The 17,599-nt window shown below is 43.5% G+C and overlaps 1 protein-coding gene across 2 annotated transcripts in view; it reads left to right on the forward strand.

Annotated features, from left to right (window-relative positions):
- DET1 (DET1 partner of COP1 E3 ubiquitin ligase) overlaps positions 1-4,340 on the forward strand; it is a 28,455-nt gene extending 24,115 nt beyond the window's left edge. For both annotated transcript variants that reach the window (XM_060755174.2, XM_060755173.2), the window contains exon 5: positions 3,896-4,340. In XM_060755174.2, the coding sequence (XP_060611157.1) occupies positions 3,896-4,085 (190 nt within the window). In that variant the 3' untranslated portion in view covers positions 4,086-4,340. The remainder of the gene's footprint in view (positions 1-3,895) is intronic.
- The last annotated feature ends 13,259 nt before the right edge of the window (positions 4,341-17,599 follow it).

A 17,599-nucleotide genomic window follows, 5' to 3' on the forward strand; every position in this document is an offset into this window, starting at 1 on the left:
CTACTCTGCTGCTGAGTATGCATGCCCCGAGTGGAACATATCTCACCACGCTAAAACAGTGGATGTGGCTCTTAATGAGACATGCTGCATTATCACGGGGTGTCTGTGCCCTACACCAGTGGAGAAATTACACTCCTTAGCCGGTATTGCACCACCTGACATCCGCCGGGAAGTAGCAGCCAATAGTGAAAGGACCAAGGCAGAGACATCTCCAGCTCATCCTTTGTTTGGGTATCATCCAGCACGTCAATGACTTAAATCTAGAAATAGTTTTCTAAGAGCTACAGAGACACTTGCTGGAACACCTCAGCAAGCGAGAGTCCAAAAGTGGCAGGCTCAAACCCAGAACCTCAACCAATGGCTGATACCAAATGAGAGACTCCCCCCTGGGCACACAGAGGACTGGGCGACTTGGAAGGCGCTGAGCAGACTGCGCTCTGGCACCACGAGATGCAGAGCCAACCTTCAGAAATGGGGCCACAAAGTGGAATCCACAACATGCGAGTGTGGAGAAGAGCAAACCACTGACCACCTTCTGCAATGCTCCCTGAGCCCTGCCACATGCACAAGGGAGGACCTTCTTGCGGCAACACCAGAGGCACTCCAAGGGGTCAGATACTGGTCAAAGGACATTTAATCAACTACCAAACTTGCAAACTCTGTGTATTGTCTGTTTGTTTGTTTTGTTACGTTAGAAATGTAATACAATTGACTGGTTGCCCTGACACGACAAATAAAATAACCCCGACAGATGGCCATCCAGCCTCTGCTTAAAAGGCTCCAAAGAAGTAGCCTCCACCACACTCCGGGGCAGAGAGTTCCACTGCTGAACAGCTCTCACAGTCAGGAAGTTCTTCCTCATGTTCAGGTGGAATCTCCTTTCTTATAGTTTGAAGCCATTGCTCCATTGCGTCCTAGTCTCCAAGGCAGAAAAAAACAAGCTTGCTCCCTCCTCCCTATGACATCCCCTCACATCGTTATCAATGGCCCTCATCATGTCTCCTCTCAGCCTTCTTTTCTGAAGGGTAAACATGCCCAGCTCTTTAAGCTGCTCCTTATTTATGTATTTATTTATTTACCATATTTATATCCTGCCTTTCTCATCCCGGAGGGGACTCAAGGCGGTTTACGATCGGCATAATTCAATGCCCTCAACAACATAAAATATAGTTAAAACATTAACATATAATATAAACCAAGTAAAAACAATAAAACACAAGCCCTCAGTGTCTCATTCCTAAAATCATTTTCCAGTCGCATCGTCCAATCTTTTCATGGATCTAAATTAGCCTATGACACTGCATCTGTGAATGCTTGCTCAAAGAGCCAGGTTTTAACTCTTTTTTGAAATGTTAGGAGGGAGGGGGCTGATCTGATATCCCTAGGGATAGCGTTCCATAGCCAAGGGGCCACCGCTGAGAAGGCCCTGTCTCTCGTTCCTGCCAGTTGCATCTGCGAAGGAGGTGGGACCGAGAGCAGCCCCACCCCCTAGCAATCTTAGAGACCTAGATGGTTCATAGGGAGAGATGCATTTAGACAGGTAAGCTGGGCCGGAACTGTCTCCAGACCCTTGTCCTTATAGGGCCATGATGGCGAACCTATGACACGTGTGTCAGCACTGACACGCGTAGCCATTTTCAGTGACACACAGCCGCATGCAGCCGCATACAGAGAAGGTCATTTCATCCTCGGCTCCTACACCAGCATTTTTCTATAATGCCGAGATATATAGCATTATAGAAAAAGCAGGTAACTTAAATAATTAGTTTTTGGTTTATTAAGTACAGTTATATATTACAATAATATATTTTTGTTATTAAACTATAAATATCATGAAATTATGGGTTTTTCTCGAAGTGACACCCCACTCGAGCTATACTCGGTTTTTTGGCCAGTATTGACACACCAAACTCAAAAGGTTTCCCATCATTGTTATAGGGCTTGTTCTCCAGACCCTTGATCCTTTTAGTCTCCCTCCTCTTTACTGAGTTGAAAGCAGGAAGTCACACAAGGGGAGCTTCTTTCAAGGAAGAGCACAAGCAATAAAGAAGTTGCCTATAGTCAGTAAAAAAAATCACTCATCTTTTGAAGAATGAATAATATATCCCATGATGGGTCCTCTCCCAGTGTCAATTTGGTTTTTTTTTAAATCATCTTTATTGAGAAAGTTTTCTATTTTGTGCAGATATGGAGTAGTGTAAAAAAGAAAAAAAGGGGAAAGGGGATAAAAATAATAAAAAGAAAAAAAATCAAAAAGAGAAAAAAAAGAATACGAAGTAAAAATAGGAGCAGATTGTTGTATGACTCCTTTGTTGACTTCCTGAGTATCTTCCTGGTGGTTTTTCCTCTTCTTTCTTTCTTCTCTCCTTCTTCACTCTTGTTTTCTCTTCCCTTCATATTATTATATGTCCATTTCTTGGTTTCAAATAATTTATTACTTTTGTCCAATCAGTCTCTTTTATTGGGGTCCCTTTATTTTTTGTTACTAGATATGGTAACCTGTCCATCAGTGTCAATTTGGTTTTCTGGTGCACTTTCTCTCATCCCTCAGTGGAGATTAACCCCATTGTATATCCCACCAAAGTCTCTCACTAGACACAGCACTTTATCTATCTACCTCGCCCACGGGTTTTACAATTTTTACCTTTCGCATTTAGCTCAGCTCACCCTCGTTAATTCCTTGTACCATTTTACCCTTTGTTTTATTGTGTTATTGTCACTATTTTTATTGCATTACCATGTTATTGTTTAGCATTTTTGCTTGATGTTTTTGTCTAAGTTTTGTATGTATTTTATTTTGCCTTATTGTAACTGCCTGGGCTTGGCCCCATGTTAGCTGCCCCGAGACCCTTTAGGGAAGTTATTTTTTGTATATTTTTATTTCACTCATTATGTTGGAACTCAACCACATTCTGCATAAGTGTATAGTCCTCATCAAGGAAATAGGCAAATGATTGGGTTGTTGTAAGTTTTTCAGGCTGTATGGCCATGTTTCAGAAGCATTCTCTCCTGATGTTTTGCCTGCATCCATGGCAGGCATCCTCAGAGGTTGTGAGGTCTGTTGGAAACTAGGGAAATGGGTTTATATATCTGTGGAATGTCCAGGGTGGGAGAAAGAACTCTTGTCTGTTGGAGGTAGGCATGAATGTTTTGATTGGCCACCTTGATTAACATTTAACGGCCTAACAGTTTTGAAGGTATGGCATCGTGTTATCGTTATTGTTTTTGCTTATTTTGTTATGAGTTTTGTATTGTTTTGTGTTATTGCTGTTATTGTTATTGTTGTGTTGTGGGCTCGGCCTCATGTAAGCCGCACCGAGTCCCTCGGGAGATGGTAGCGGGGTACAAATAAATTATTATTATTATTATTATTATTATTATTATTATTATTATTATTAAAAGGAAGAAACCATGAAAATGAACAAAATGAACAAAACCATGAAAATGAACCAGTTATTTAAAAAATCTAAAATAATAACAGTAAATAAATAACAACATTCAAAATCGGGGGAGCTACAGACAAGAAAAATCAGGGCCAGCTAATTACCTCTCAACAAAGGATTCCATCAGCCAGTAAGAAGTTCTTTATCCCACCATGGACATTCCACAGGTATATAAACCCCACTTGCCTAGTTTCCAACAGACTTCACAATCTCTGAGGATGCCTGCCATAGATGTGGATGAAATGTCAGGAGAAAATGCTTCTGGAACATGGCCATACAGCCTAGAAAACTCACAGCAACCCAGTGATTCTGGCCATGAAAGCCTTCGACAAATCAAATTTTCATGTTTTGTGTTCTTCCTGACATGATACATGTCCTTGGTTCAGTTCCATATGAGTGGGATAAATGAGACTGCAAGCCTCATTGTTTCCTCTTTTTTCTCTCCTTTGCAGATTCTATGCCCGAGATTCGGGTCTTCTGAAGTTTGAAATCCAGGCAGGACTCCTGGGCCGGCCAATCAACCACACGGTCCGGCGCCTGGTTGCCTTTACTTTCCACCCTTTCGAGCCCTTTGCGATCTCGGTGCAGCGGACTAATGCCGAATATGTGGTGAACTTCCACATGAGGCACAGCTGCACGTGACCGACTCCTCCCCTGTGCCGGCCATGCGCTTTGAATATATGCATTCAATCATGGGCACACCAAAGCTGGACTTGTATTCTAGGAAACCAAACAGATGATGTACCCCTTGGAAAGAGGTAACCATGCTATGCATTTCAGCCCAAACTGTTTGGCCCTGAAGAGTAGGCCAAATGGTATTGAATCTATAATTGTTACACTTATCTTTCTGTTTGTGTGAATGGAACAGATGATCTTATAAAGCTCTCCTTTTCATAACTTCTGTATTTTATTCTGTTGGTACTTCTGGGTAAGCACAATGACAGAAAGAAACCATGTATGTTTCAGCAAAGGTCTTAATCTGCTCATTTCGTCTCTATCTCTGCCCCTTCAGCTCTGTTTTCTGACTGTGGGAGAACACCATTTCATGATACAGATAATCTCTTTGAAATGCTCCTTGCACATCCTTACATTATTTTTCCCCCTATGACAGTGATGGGCAACCTTTTGAGCTTGGTGTGTCAAAATTTACCAAAAACCTGAGCATAACTTGGTTGGAGTGTCACTTTGAGAAAAAAAAACCCATAATTTTGCAATATTTATAGTTTAAATAAGAAAAATGTATAATCTGCTGAGTTATGGAGTGAACAATGCTCAAATGTGCAGATGTTAAATCTGTAGAGCCTTTTACAAATTTAAAGATGGAATTAGATTGGTTCTTATAAGGTGTATTTCTCTGTATGTGGCCGCATGTGTCTGCGTGTCATCAAAAATAGCCATGCGTGTCAGTGCTGACACGCATGTCATAGGTTCACCATCACGGCTCTATGACATGCTGCCCCTTAAGCTTCCCCACATCCCAAAGGCTGCTAATGTTCAAGGGTGGTTTGTGCAGAGGTGAGAGAATTCTGTTTGCAAATCACCAAAGAAGCAAAAGTGGGGCCCATCGCACTATTGCAGCTGCACAGTATCTGCCAGTAACTGGTATAAGCACATAATGATGCGGTCATTAATGTATCCTAGTTACCAAAAGCACTACAGGAAAGGGCTAAGCTTTCTTAAAGCCATTGGTCATTGATCAAAGCAGAAAGCCACTTCTCTCTCTCTCTCTCTTCATCAGCTTCCAAACATATTGAAGTGCAGGATATTCTGTACATGAAATGCACACTTCTTTATGTTTTATCTCCGATTTCACTGCCTTGAGGATCCATTTCAATCATACTCTACCAGTTCTGACTTGGAGGCAAAGTCATGTATTGGGATATAAGGCCCTGATTGAGTTGACAAGAATTATGCTGTAGCTCTTTTAATTTTGAAAGAACATTGTAGGCAGCAGAGGTATCTTTGCAAACGAGTCACTCCATGGGCATCTGGATTACGGTATGAGTCCCAATCACCAAGGATATGTCTCAAGATACCATGGATACCTGGAATTCAATAATAATGAACCCTATTTTGACACATATCATAGAGTAGCACTGAAGGACTTAGAGAGGTCCACAACCCCTCTACAGGTCAGTCCATGGGCATTTGGATTACGGTATGGCTCTCATATCAGCAAGGATATGTCCCAAGATCCCATGAAAAGGATACCTGGAATTGGATAATAATGAACCCTATAAAAAGGTAAAGGTAGTCCCCTGACATTAAGTCCAGTCATGTCTGAATCTGGGGTGTGGTGCTCCATCTCCATTTCTAAGCCAAAGAGCCAGCGTTGTCCGTAGACACCTCCAAGGTCATGTGGCCGGCATGACTGTATGGAACCCGATATTTTGACTATATTTTGACCATATCATATAATAGCACTGGAGGACCTAGAGAGGCCCACAAACCCTCTACGGGTCGGTCCATGGGCATTTGGATTATGGTATGACTTCCAATCACCAAGGATATGTCTCAAGATCCCATGGATACCTGGAATTGGATAATAATGAACTCTATATTTTGATGCATATCATAGAATAGCACTGAAGGACTTAGAGAGGCCCACAAACCCTCTAGGGGTCACTCCATGGGCATTTGCTGGGCAATCAGCAGGGATATGTCCCAAGATCCCATGGATAGGATACCTGGAATTGGATAATAATGAATCCTATATTTTGAAGCATATCATAGAATAGCACTGAAGGACCTAGAGAGGCCCACAAACCCTCTAAGGGTCACTCCATGGGCATTTGGATTACGGTATGACTTCCAATCAGCAAGGATATGGCTCAAGATCCCATGGACACCTGGAATTGGATAATAATGAACCTTATATTTTGACTATATTTTGAAGCATATCATAGAATAGCACCGGAGGACCTAGAGAGGTCCACAAACCCCTCTACATGTCACTCCATGGGCATTTGGATTACGGTATGACTTCCAATCAGCAAGGATATGTCCCAAGATCCCGTGGATACCTGGAATTGGATAATAATGAACCTTATATTTTAACTATATTTTGAAGCATATCATAGAATAGCACCGGAGGACCTAGAGAGGTCCACAAACCCCTCTACATGTCACTCCATGGGCATTTGGATTACGGTATGATTCCCAATCAGCAAGGATATGTCCCAAGACCCCGTGGATACCTGAAATTGGATAATAATGAACCCTATATTTTGACTATATTTTGAAGCATATCATAGAATAGCACTGGATGACTTAGAGAAGCCCACAAACCCTCTACGGGTCACTCCATGGGCATTTGGATTACGGTATGAGTCCCAAATAAATAAAAATAAATAATCAGCAAGGATATGTCCCAAGATCCCATAGATACCTGGAATTGGATAATAATGAACCCTATATTTTGAATATATTTTTAAGCTTATCATAGAATAGCACTGGAGGACCTAGAGAGGCCCACAAACCTTCTACGGGTCACTCCATGAACATTTGGATTATGGTATGACTCCCAATCAAGAAGGATAAAGATCTTGTGGATTCCTGGAATTGGTTTGCCTGAAGCAATAAAGCCCTGAAAGCTTTTACTGCTTTTGGAATATGCAACATGGAACTGCATCCTTGACTTCTGAGCCTTGGTTTCTGGTGCTGAAATAAATGAACACTTTTGTGAAGGCACATTTGCCTCCTGGATTATCAACTGGGAAGTAAACAAAGCAGAATTCAAAAGCAGCGTCATTGCCTTGGATGAAAACTGGATTTTCTGTGAGAGGAAAAGATCATGGCCACTTTTTATTGGATGATATGAATGACGAAGAATAGTATCTGTTCAGACCTTCTTCTTTTTTTTTTTTTTTGCCTGTAAACATTGCTTGTATTCTTTCTCAAACAGCTGTATGCAGTACTTGTCACACTTTCATTGTGCCCATCATGCCATGCGGAGACAGAGTTAACACTGGCAAGAAGTGTGATATCCTCCTTGGAAGATGTTCTAGCATCTGCTCCACCTGAAATGCCTGTTGCCCTTTTTGTATGATTTGTGAAGCAGAGGTCACACTGTTGCATACAGCGCAACACAACTTGATAAGTTAACTTATTGTAAAACCTTTGGAATTTGGTAGAGATCAGCTATTACAGTATTTTTGGTTGACTCTTTACTTCCTGCATTTTATAGATATAGGTGACAAATTTTGGGCATAGAATCATGAATCGTAGAATCAAAGAGTTGGAAGATACCTCCTGGGCCGTCCAGTCCAACCCCATTCTGTCAAGAAGCAGGAATATTGCATTCAAATCACCCCTGACAGATGGCCATCCAGCCTCTGTTTAAAAGCTTCCAAAGAAGGAGCCTCCACCACACTCCAGGGCAGAGAGTTCCACTGCTGAACGGCTCTCACAGTCAGGAAGTTCTTGCTCGTGTTCAGATGGAATCTCCTCTCTTGTAGTTTGAAGCCATTGTTCCCTTGCGTCCTAGTCTCCATGGAAGCAGAAAACAAGCTTGCTCCCTCCTCCCTGTGGCTTCCTCTCACATATTAATACATGGCTATCATATATCCTCTCAGCCTTCTCTTCTTCAGGCTAAACATGCCCAGCTCCTTAAGCCGCTCCTCATAGGGCTTGTTCTCCAGACCCTTGTTCATTTGAGTCGCCCTCCTCTGGACATATCCCAGCTTGTCAATATCTCTCTTGAATTGTGGTGCCCAGAATTGGACACAATATTCCAGGTGTGGTCTAACCAAGGTGGAATAGAGCATGGGGAGCATGACTTCCCTGGATCTAGACCCTAGGCTCCTATTGATGCAGGCTGAAATCCCATTGGCTTTTTTTGCTGCCACATCACATTGTTGGCTCATGTTTAACTTGTTATCCACAAGGACTCCAAGATCTTTATCACACGTACTGCTCTCAAGCCAGGTGTCACCCATTTTATATCTTTGCATTTCGTTTTTCCTGCCAAAGTGGAGTCTCTTGCATTTGTCCCTGTTGAACTTCATTTTGTTAGTTTTGGCCATTCATCTCTCTAATCTGTCAAGATCGTTTTGAATCCTGCTCCTGTCCTCTGGAGTCTTGGCTCTCCCTCCCAATTTGGTGTCTTCTCCAAACTTGATGATCCTGCCTTCTAGCCCTTCATCTAAGTCATTAATAAAGATGTTGAACAGGACCGGGCCCAGGAGGGAACTCTGTGGCACTCCACTCGTCACTTCTTTCCAGGATGAAGAGGAAGCATAGACAGGAAGGATGTGATAAGAACTGGATCAGAATTATTTCATAATGTTGTGCTTTCTTTAAGAAGATAAAATGGCCATGGGAAGCAGGCAAGCACAATGCAATTGTAATGGTTGAGTGACTCTGATACCAGACACAGTTATAACCATTTGGCCTGCAGTCATTGATGGAAGCGATGGCATGATTCTTGAACACTGTCTTTCCTTGCTCTTCCTTCAACAATCCATGCATTGTTTTCACCATGGTTTATATAATCTCTCGGCGATCTGATTGAGTTGGCAAAATGTTTTCACAAATTTCCAGATGTAATTTGGAAAAGAGGGGAAATCCACAAGTGGATCTTGCAGTTCTACCTGCTAAAACCTCATTTGAAACACCCTTTATCATTATACAGGGGAGGTGGATTTTAACTTTCTTCCACATGCCATTTTCCTGATTAAACCTGATATTTGGCCTCTGTTGGGGAAGGTCACAAATACCCGTAATATAAATATAGCACCGTGTAGCATCACAAATATGGGAGAACAAAGCATTGTTGATGACATTCAAGATCTGCAAGCCTGATGAATGTAAAAACACTGCAAATCGTGTGGTGGCTTTGACAAAAGTAAGGAGATATACCTACATGCAGCATGACAGGTCCTGCAACTATTATCTGTGACATTACCTCTCCAAACTCACCATGCAAGCCTTTTGTTGGGGAATGTGAAAAGAGGGCAGATATTGGTGCTTCACTTTTTCCTTTCCTTTCTGATGGGATGTAAACTTGTTAACTACATGAGTTGAAAACGAAATAAACCACAATTCTATTTTTGAGAATTTACTTTTGTTATCTTTGCACCGTCTCCATAATGTATAGTTCTGTGAAGAGGAAAGTGAACTTGCAAGATGCATTTTGACATTGTCATTCCAGAATTCCCCAAAGCCTGATGGAATAAAAAGGCCTCCTATAAGACACTCCCTGTTCTGTTAGTATTCCTTATCAAGGAATCACATGTAGTATTTCCCTAAATCTGCTAAAATTAGGTTTTGAAGTTTAGAATTCATGTCTTGACTATGCTTTCTGCTGTAGAACAAACTCAAGGACAACATGGCCACTCCCTCCTAAGAAACCACTTCCACTCCATTACTTAGGTAATCCGTCATTATCAGAGTATGATGGCCTTCCAAGTGTTAACTTGGAAGATGCTTGTGTGTGAGTCTTTTTGATGTGTGGAGGTCGGTGCACAGCCAATCAACACACAGTCTTCACAGAATGAGGGTCCCAACCAGTGGCATGGTTAACATGACAGTGGTTTCTCAATCGGTTACAGCCTTCTGCCTTCACAGACATTGTAACATGTACAATGTTGTCTTCTACCTGATCTGCCATTGAGATCTTCGGATTGTGCTTGGTATGGAACCTCCCCTGTGGCCCTTCCTGGGAGTACATGACTCTGATAGTTATGCCACAGTTTCATCAGAACACGCAATCCCCCTCACCATGACAAGGTGACCATCCATCCATTCCATTAACCAGGTCTCACTGTTGCTTTAGGACAGTGGTTCTCAACCTGGGGTCCCCAGATGTTTTTGGCCTTCAACTCCCAGAAATCCTAACAGCTGGTAAACTGGCTGGGATTTCTGGGAGTTGTAGGCCAAAACACCTGGGGACCCACAGGTGTTTTGGGAACCACTGCTTTAGGGCCATATCAGAAATAGGTGCTCCCCTTGTTGGTTGATACTTCCCAACAGATGTCAAGTGGTGCAATACCGGCTAAATAGTGTAATTTTTCCAGTGGTGTAGGGCGCAGACACCCCATGATAAGGCAGCATGTCTCATTAAGAGCCACATCCACTGTTTTAGCGTGGTGGGATGTGTTCTACACTGGGCGTGCATACTCTGCAGCAAATCCCAAAGGCAGATGTCTTCATTGTGTCTGGTTATGATCCCCAGGTTGTGCCAGTCAGCTTTCATATGATATTGTTTCTAGTGCCCACTTTTTGCTTGATATTCAGGCAGCGTTTCTTGTAGATCAGAGAACTGTCCAGGGTAAATCCCAGGTATTTGGATGTGCTACAATGCTCCAGTTGGATTCCTTCCTAAGTAATCAGAGCCAACAGGAAGTGGGAGAAATATATCCCTTGGAAGGGAAATCCACTCCTGAATAGAGTTATCATGGGGGAAAGGTGTTTCAACTGAAACTTTATCACCAATCCTTGTTTCCACAACAAACCAATTTTTTTCAAAATCCAAATATCTCAGGGTCAGACTAGGGGACTGCCTGTACTCTTCAAAGAGTAACCAAAACAGGATGTAAGAAATTCTGGGCCTAAAGCTATAGGATTTCCCTCACTTCTGCACCATTTAAAAATAGCTCATCTTGCCTCCTTCCTGAGCTATATGCATCAGTTGGGGGCAAAGGTGTGTTTTATAATTTGATGACCAGTACTAATGCCTGAAGGAAGGCTGAGCGAAGGGAGAGAGATGCTTTTGAACTGTGGTGCTGGAGGAAAGTCCTGAGAGTGCCTTGGACTGCCAGAAGATCCAAACAGTCCATACTTCAGGAAATAAAGCCTGACTGCTCATTGGAGGGAAGGAGACTAGAGGCCAAGATGAAGTCCTTTGGCCACATCAAAGGAAAGCTTAAGAGAAGACAATTATGTTGGGGAAAATAGAAGGAAAAAGGAAGAGGAGCCAACCAAGGGCAAGATGGATGGATGGCATCCTTGAAGTGACTGGACTGACCTTGAAGGAGCTGGGGGTGGTGACGACCGACAGGGAGCTCTGGTGTGGGCTGGTCCATGAGGTCATGAAGAATTGGAAACGACTGAATGAATGAACAACAACAAAAAGTAATCCCTACCAATACTAATTAATCAAATTCCCCTTGAAAATATTCAGTTTAAATAATAAATTAAATGGTTAACTTACCCCAGCAATCTTGGTGTAGAACTCTTGTTATAGAATTCTTGAAGGCCACACAAACATGGAAAGTTACAACAAGCAAGCAACCTTAGTTGCCAAGTGTCAACCAAAACATCAGACTTTCCTTGCATGAGTTGTACAATTTGGTTCTCCGTATACTCCCAGCCCCATTGCAATAGGTCCTTGACTGGAGTGAAGAAGTATGGTTGCAATCTTTTTCTCCTTCTGCCCTAAGGCAAACAACTTACCTGAGCCATTGTTGGAAATGGCCCTCTTGCCACACTTTGCAGAAACTGAGACTTCCATTTGCTTCTGTTTGCTTTATGGCAGATGCGCTTCAATTTCTACCCTTGTTGTCATCACTCAAGCCAACCCAAGCAGATCCACAGGATGAATGGAAACAAAAATTAACTTGGAAGGCAGGCTCCTGGGGGTGACTGGAGCTTTTCATGTACTTTTCTGTTGGCAAATGTAGTGGCCATTATTTGTCACCCCCAGGACATACAGAGCAAAACAGACCACCAGTTTGGATAATGGGGAGAGGCCCATTTAGTGCCAGTGACAAGAAGCATACAGACAGTCGCCATTTGTCTCCAGAGCAGGGTTTACATTGACATGATTCAGAGACAGTGTTGTTGTTGTTCATTCGTTCAGTCGTTTCAGACTCTTTGTGACTTCATGGAGCAGCTCACACCAGAGCTCCCTGTTGGCCGTCACCACCCCCAGCTCCTTCAAGGTCAGTCCAGGCACTTCAAGGATGCCATCCATCCATCCTGCCCTTGGTCGGCCCCTCTTCCTTTTGCCTTCCACTTTCCCCAGCATCATTCCCTTCTCTAAGCTTTCCTGTCTCCTCATGATGTGGCCAAAGGACTTCCTCTTGGCCTCTACTATCCTTCCCTCCAATGAGTAGTCGGGCTTTCTTTCCTGGAGGATGGACTGGTTGGATCTTCTCGCTGTCCAAGGCACTCTCAGAATTTTCCTCCAACACTACTGTTCAAGAGCATCTCTCTTCCTTCACTCAGCCTTCCTTGTGATCCAGCTCTCACATCCGTAGGTTTTTTTTGTTGTGTCAGGAGCAAGTCGCTTCTGGTGTGAGGGAATTGGCTGTCTACATTGCCCAGGGGATGCCTGGATGATTTGATGTTTTTATCATCCTTGTGGGAGGCTTCTTTCATGTCCCCACATGAGGAGCTGGAGCTGATAGAGGGAGCCCATCCGCTTCTCCCTGGATTCGAACCTGCGACCTGTTGGTCTTCAGTCCTGCTGGCTCAGGGGTTTAACCCACTGTGCCACCGGGGGCTCCATAGGTGACTATGGGGAATACCATGGCTTTAACTATGCGGATCTTCGTTGCCAGTGTGATGTCTCTACTCTTCACTATTTTATTGAGATTGGTCCTTGCTCTCCTCCCAAGAAGGAAGCGTCTTCTGATTTCCTGGCCACAGTCTGCATCTGCAGTCATCTTTGCACCTAGAAATACAAACCCTGTCACGGCCTCCACATTTTCTCCCTCTATTTCCCAGTTGTCAATCATTCTTGTTGCCATAAGGTAAAGGTAGTCCCCTGACATTAAGTCCAGTCATGTCTGACACTGGGGTGTGGTGCTCATCTCCATTTCTAAGCCGAAGAGCCGGCGTTGTCCGTAGACACCTCCAAGGTCATGTGGCCGGCATGACTGCATGGAGCGCCGTTACCTTCCCACCGGAGTGGTACCTATTGATCTACTCACATTTGCATGTTTTCGAACTGCTAGGTTGGCAGAAGCTAGGGCTGACAGCGGAAGCTCACGCTGCTCCCCGGAATCGTACCTACGACCTTTCGATCAACAAGCTCAGCAGCTCAGTGCTTTAACCCACTGCGCCACCGGGGGCTCCCGATTGTTGTCCTTGTTGCCATAATCTTGGGGTTTTTTTATGTTTAGCTGCCACCCAGCTTTTGCGCTTTCTTCTTTCACCTTGATTAGAAGGCTCCTCAGCTCCTCCTCGCTTTTGGCCATCAGAGTGGTGTCATCTTCATATCTAAGGTTGTTAATGTTTCTTCCAGCCATTTTCACCCCAGCCTTGCATTCGTCAAGCCCCGCACATCCTCGCATGATGTGTTCTGCATACACGTTAAAAAGGTTGCGGGAGAGGAAACAACCCTGCCGGATGCCTTTCCCAATCTTGAACCAGTCATAGAATCATAGAATCATAGCATCCAAGAGTTGGAAGAGACCTCATGGGCCATCCAGTCCAACCCCATTCTGCCAAGAAGCAGGAATATTGCATTCAAATCACCCCTGACAGATGGCCATCCAGCCTCTGTTTAAAAGCTTCCAAAGAAGGAGCCTCCACCACACTCCGGGGCAGAGAGTTCCACTGCTGAACGGCTCTCACAGTCAGGAAGTTCTTCCTCATGTTCAGATGGAATCTCCTCTCTTGTAGTTTGAAGCCATTGTTCCATTGCGTCCTAGTCTCCAGGGAAGCAGAAAACAAGCTTGCTCCCTCCTCCCTGTGGCTTCCTCTCACATATTTATACATGGCTCTCATCATATCCCCTCTCGGCCTTCTCTTCTTCAGGCTAAACATGCCCAGCTCCTTAAGCCGCTCCTCATAGGGCTTGTTCTCCAGACTCTTGATCATTTTAGTCGCCCTCCTCTGGACACATTCCAGCTTGTCAATATCTCTCTTCAATTGTGGTGCCTGTCTGTTGTTCCATGGTTAGTTCTGACTGTTGCTACTTGGTCCTTAGACAGATTCCTCAGGAGAGAGACAAGGTGGTTTGGGATGCCTAGACCACCAAGAACTTGCCACAATTTATGATGATCCGCACAGAGACAGTATCAGAGACAGTATCATCCTCCATATTCCTTCTCAATGCACTGGAGCTGCAGAAGGCTGCTCCAAACAAACCACTTTGCAATGTGCATCACCTGTTCACACACGGGGTCATCGCTTTGCTGATTTCCATTATCCCAGTGACTCAGATGTGTGAACAAATTCTTACAGATCCATAAGGCAGAGTTTTGTTAATGCTTTTCAACTCACATGCTCAACAATGCGGAAATATCTGGTGACACAGGCACGTGGATAAACAGGCCTAATTCGTGCTGCATGCTGTGCACCTTCAGATGGGCAGTTCGGAGCCAGCACAGCTTAGCAATTACCATGCTGGACTAGGAACGGAGAGCCGAGAATTAGCATTTTCACTCAGTCACAAAGTTATTTTGCTTCACATTACCTCTTCATTTGTGTAGATAGAAAACTGACCTTTCCGTTCACCCCTCCAGAATCTTCCCGGTCTCTGCCCCAGTTGCTATGAATATAATTTACTCTAGGTTCTTGTGGGTTTTTTCGGGCTATAGGGCCATGTTCTAGAGGCATTCTCTCCTGACGTTTCGCCTGCATCTATGGCAAGCATCCTCAGAGGTAGTGAGGTCTGTTGGAATTAGGACAATGGGTTTATATTAGGGCTGGGCGGTTTCGTTTCGTTAATTTGTAATTCGTTAATAACTCGATATTTTTTTCAATTACAAAACGATAACGAACCATTCTGGAGCAATTTTTTAAAAAAACGAATTTTGAAACACGTTTTGTAAATGCTTTGTATTTCGTTATTGTATTCGTTTCGTTATTGTTCTGAGGTCGTTTCGTTATTATTTCCGCATGTCTGGGGCAAGTTTTTTGTTTAATTAGTGAAAAAAAATTATAATATCACACCAACAGTCAACAACAGAGGGAGAGGGAAGCGTCAGAAGTTTTTGGAGGTTTTTTAGCGTATTTCGCAGTCGCGTCCGCCATTAACGAATTGATTCGTTATTGTTTCGGAAATCGATTCGTTAATGTTTTGTAATTTTTTTTCACATTTACGAAATTTCGTAAATACCGAACTTTTTTAAGGGAAAATTTTGTAATTATTTTAAATATCGAAACAAACCCCCCCCCCCCCCCAAATACAAATCGATTTTAGAAACAAATTTTTCCATTGTTACCCAGGCCTAGTTTATATATCTGTGGAATGACCAGGGTGGGGCAAAGAGCTCTTCTCTGCTGGAGCTAGGTGTGAATGTTTCAACTGACCACCTTCATTAGCATTTGAAGGCCTGGCTGAGCCTGGGAAAATCTTTTGTTGAGAGGTGTTAAGATGTGCCTGGTTGTTTCCTCTCTGTTGTTTTGCTGTTATAATTTTAGAGTTTTTTAATACTGGTAGCCAGATTTTGTTCATTTTCATGGTCTCCTCCTTTCTGTTGAAATTGTCCCTATGCTTGTGTATTTCAATGGCTTCTCTGTGTAGTCTGACATGGTGGTTGTTGGTGTGGTCCAGCATTTCTGTGTTCTCAAATAATCTGCTGTGTCCAGGCTGGTTCATCAGGTGCTCTAGAACATGGCCCTATAGCCCGAAAAAACCCACAAGAACCTAGTGATTCCAGCCATGAAAGCCTTCGACAACATAATTTACTCTGCTGCAAGGTACAAATCTGGAAGAAGGTATCTTATATAGACTGGAGAGGGATGGATACAGCTATGTTCAAGAATTGGCTTTAAATGAGACTAGTCAGAAAGTGAACGCAAGGAGTAAATGAGGGAGAATGGAGTAAGGTGGGGAATGTTCCCTTTATACCTGCTTCTGCCATCAATATATGGACGTCTTCTGGCTGGGGCCAATTCATGGGCCCCATCTACACTGGTCATTTAATGCAGTTTTAAATCTGTATTAAAGAAAGTGGCTTCATTTTGTAGATTTTTTGTGTGTCAGGAGCAACTTGAGAAACTGCAAGTTGCTTTTGGTGTGAGAGAATTGGCCATCTTCAAGGACATTCCCAGGGGATGCCTGGATGTTTTTGATATTTTACCATCCTTGTAGGAGGCTTCTCTTATGTCTTCGCATGGGGAGCTGGGGCTGACAGAGGGAGCTCATCCACACTCTCCTCGGATTCAAACCTGTCGGTCGTCAGTTCTGCCAGCACAAGGGCTTAACCCATTGCACCACCGCGGGTTCCAATGCTTTGTAGATGGTTACACAGGAAATCCTGGAACCAGTTTGACCCCAGATGGTGATTACACAAACCACACAGCACAGATGAACATTTATGGCAGTGTTTCTCAACCTTTCTAATGCTGCGACCCCTTCATACAGTTCCTCCTGTTGTGGTGACCCCCAACCATAACATTATTTTTGTTACTACTTCACAACTACAATTTTGCTACTGTTGTGAATATCTGATATTCAGGATGCTATTCAGTGATATTTCAATCACTGGCACAAATTTGGCACAAATACATGATATGCCCCAATTTGAATACTGGTGGGGTTGGCAGGGGATTGATGTTGTCATTTGGGAGTTGTAGTTGCGGGGATTTATAGTTTACCTACAATAAAAGAGCATTAAGAACTCCAAAAATGGAATTGAACCAATCTTGCCACACAGAACTCCCTTGACCATCAGAAAATACTGGAAGGGTTTGGTGAGCATTGACCTTGAGGTTTGGAGTTGTAGTTCACCTACATCCAGAGAGCACTATGGACTCACACAATGATGGATCTGGACGAAACTTGCCATGAATACTCAACATGCCCAATGTGTATGAACACTGGTGGAGTTTGGGGAAAATAGACCTTGGCATTTGAGAGTTTTAGTTGCGGGGATCTATAGTTCACCTACAATACAAGATCATTCTGATCCCTACCAATGATAGAATTGGGCCAAACTTCCCCATGGAACCCTTATGACCAACGTTTTGGATGGTCTTCGGCGACCCCTCTGAAACCCCCTCGTGACCCCCCAGGGGTCCTGACCCCCAGGTTGAGAACCACTGATTTGGGGCTTTCTTTCAAGGGCTTCTGTGGGAGTTGGTTGCCTGTCCTCCCCAGTTTGAGGCTAGGTGGAACCTGCATCTCAGCTACCATACCTGCAAAAGAGGGAAAGGATCGGAGAAGAAGTCACGGAAATCAGGCTCTTTCCTTCTGCAAGTGTTCACTTGCCAGGCTATTCCCCTTTTCTTCCTTCTCTTCTTCTTTCTTCTTTTCCTTT

This window comes from Anolis sagrei, chromosome 9 (assembly GCF_037176765.1).
Source record: "Anolis sagrei isolate rAnoSag1 chromosome 9, rAnoSag1.mat, whole genome shotgun sequence".
In the NCBI taxonomy this organism is placed as follows: Eukaryota; Metazoa; Chordata; class Lepidosauria; order Squamata; family Dactyloidae; genus Anolis; species Anolis sagrei.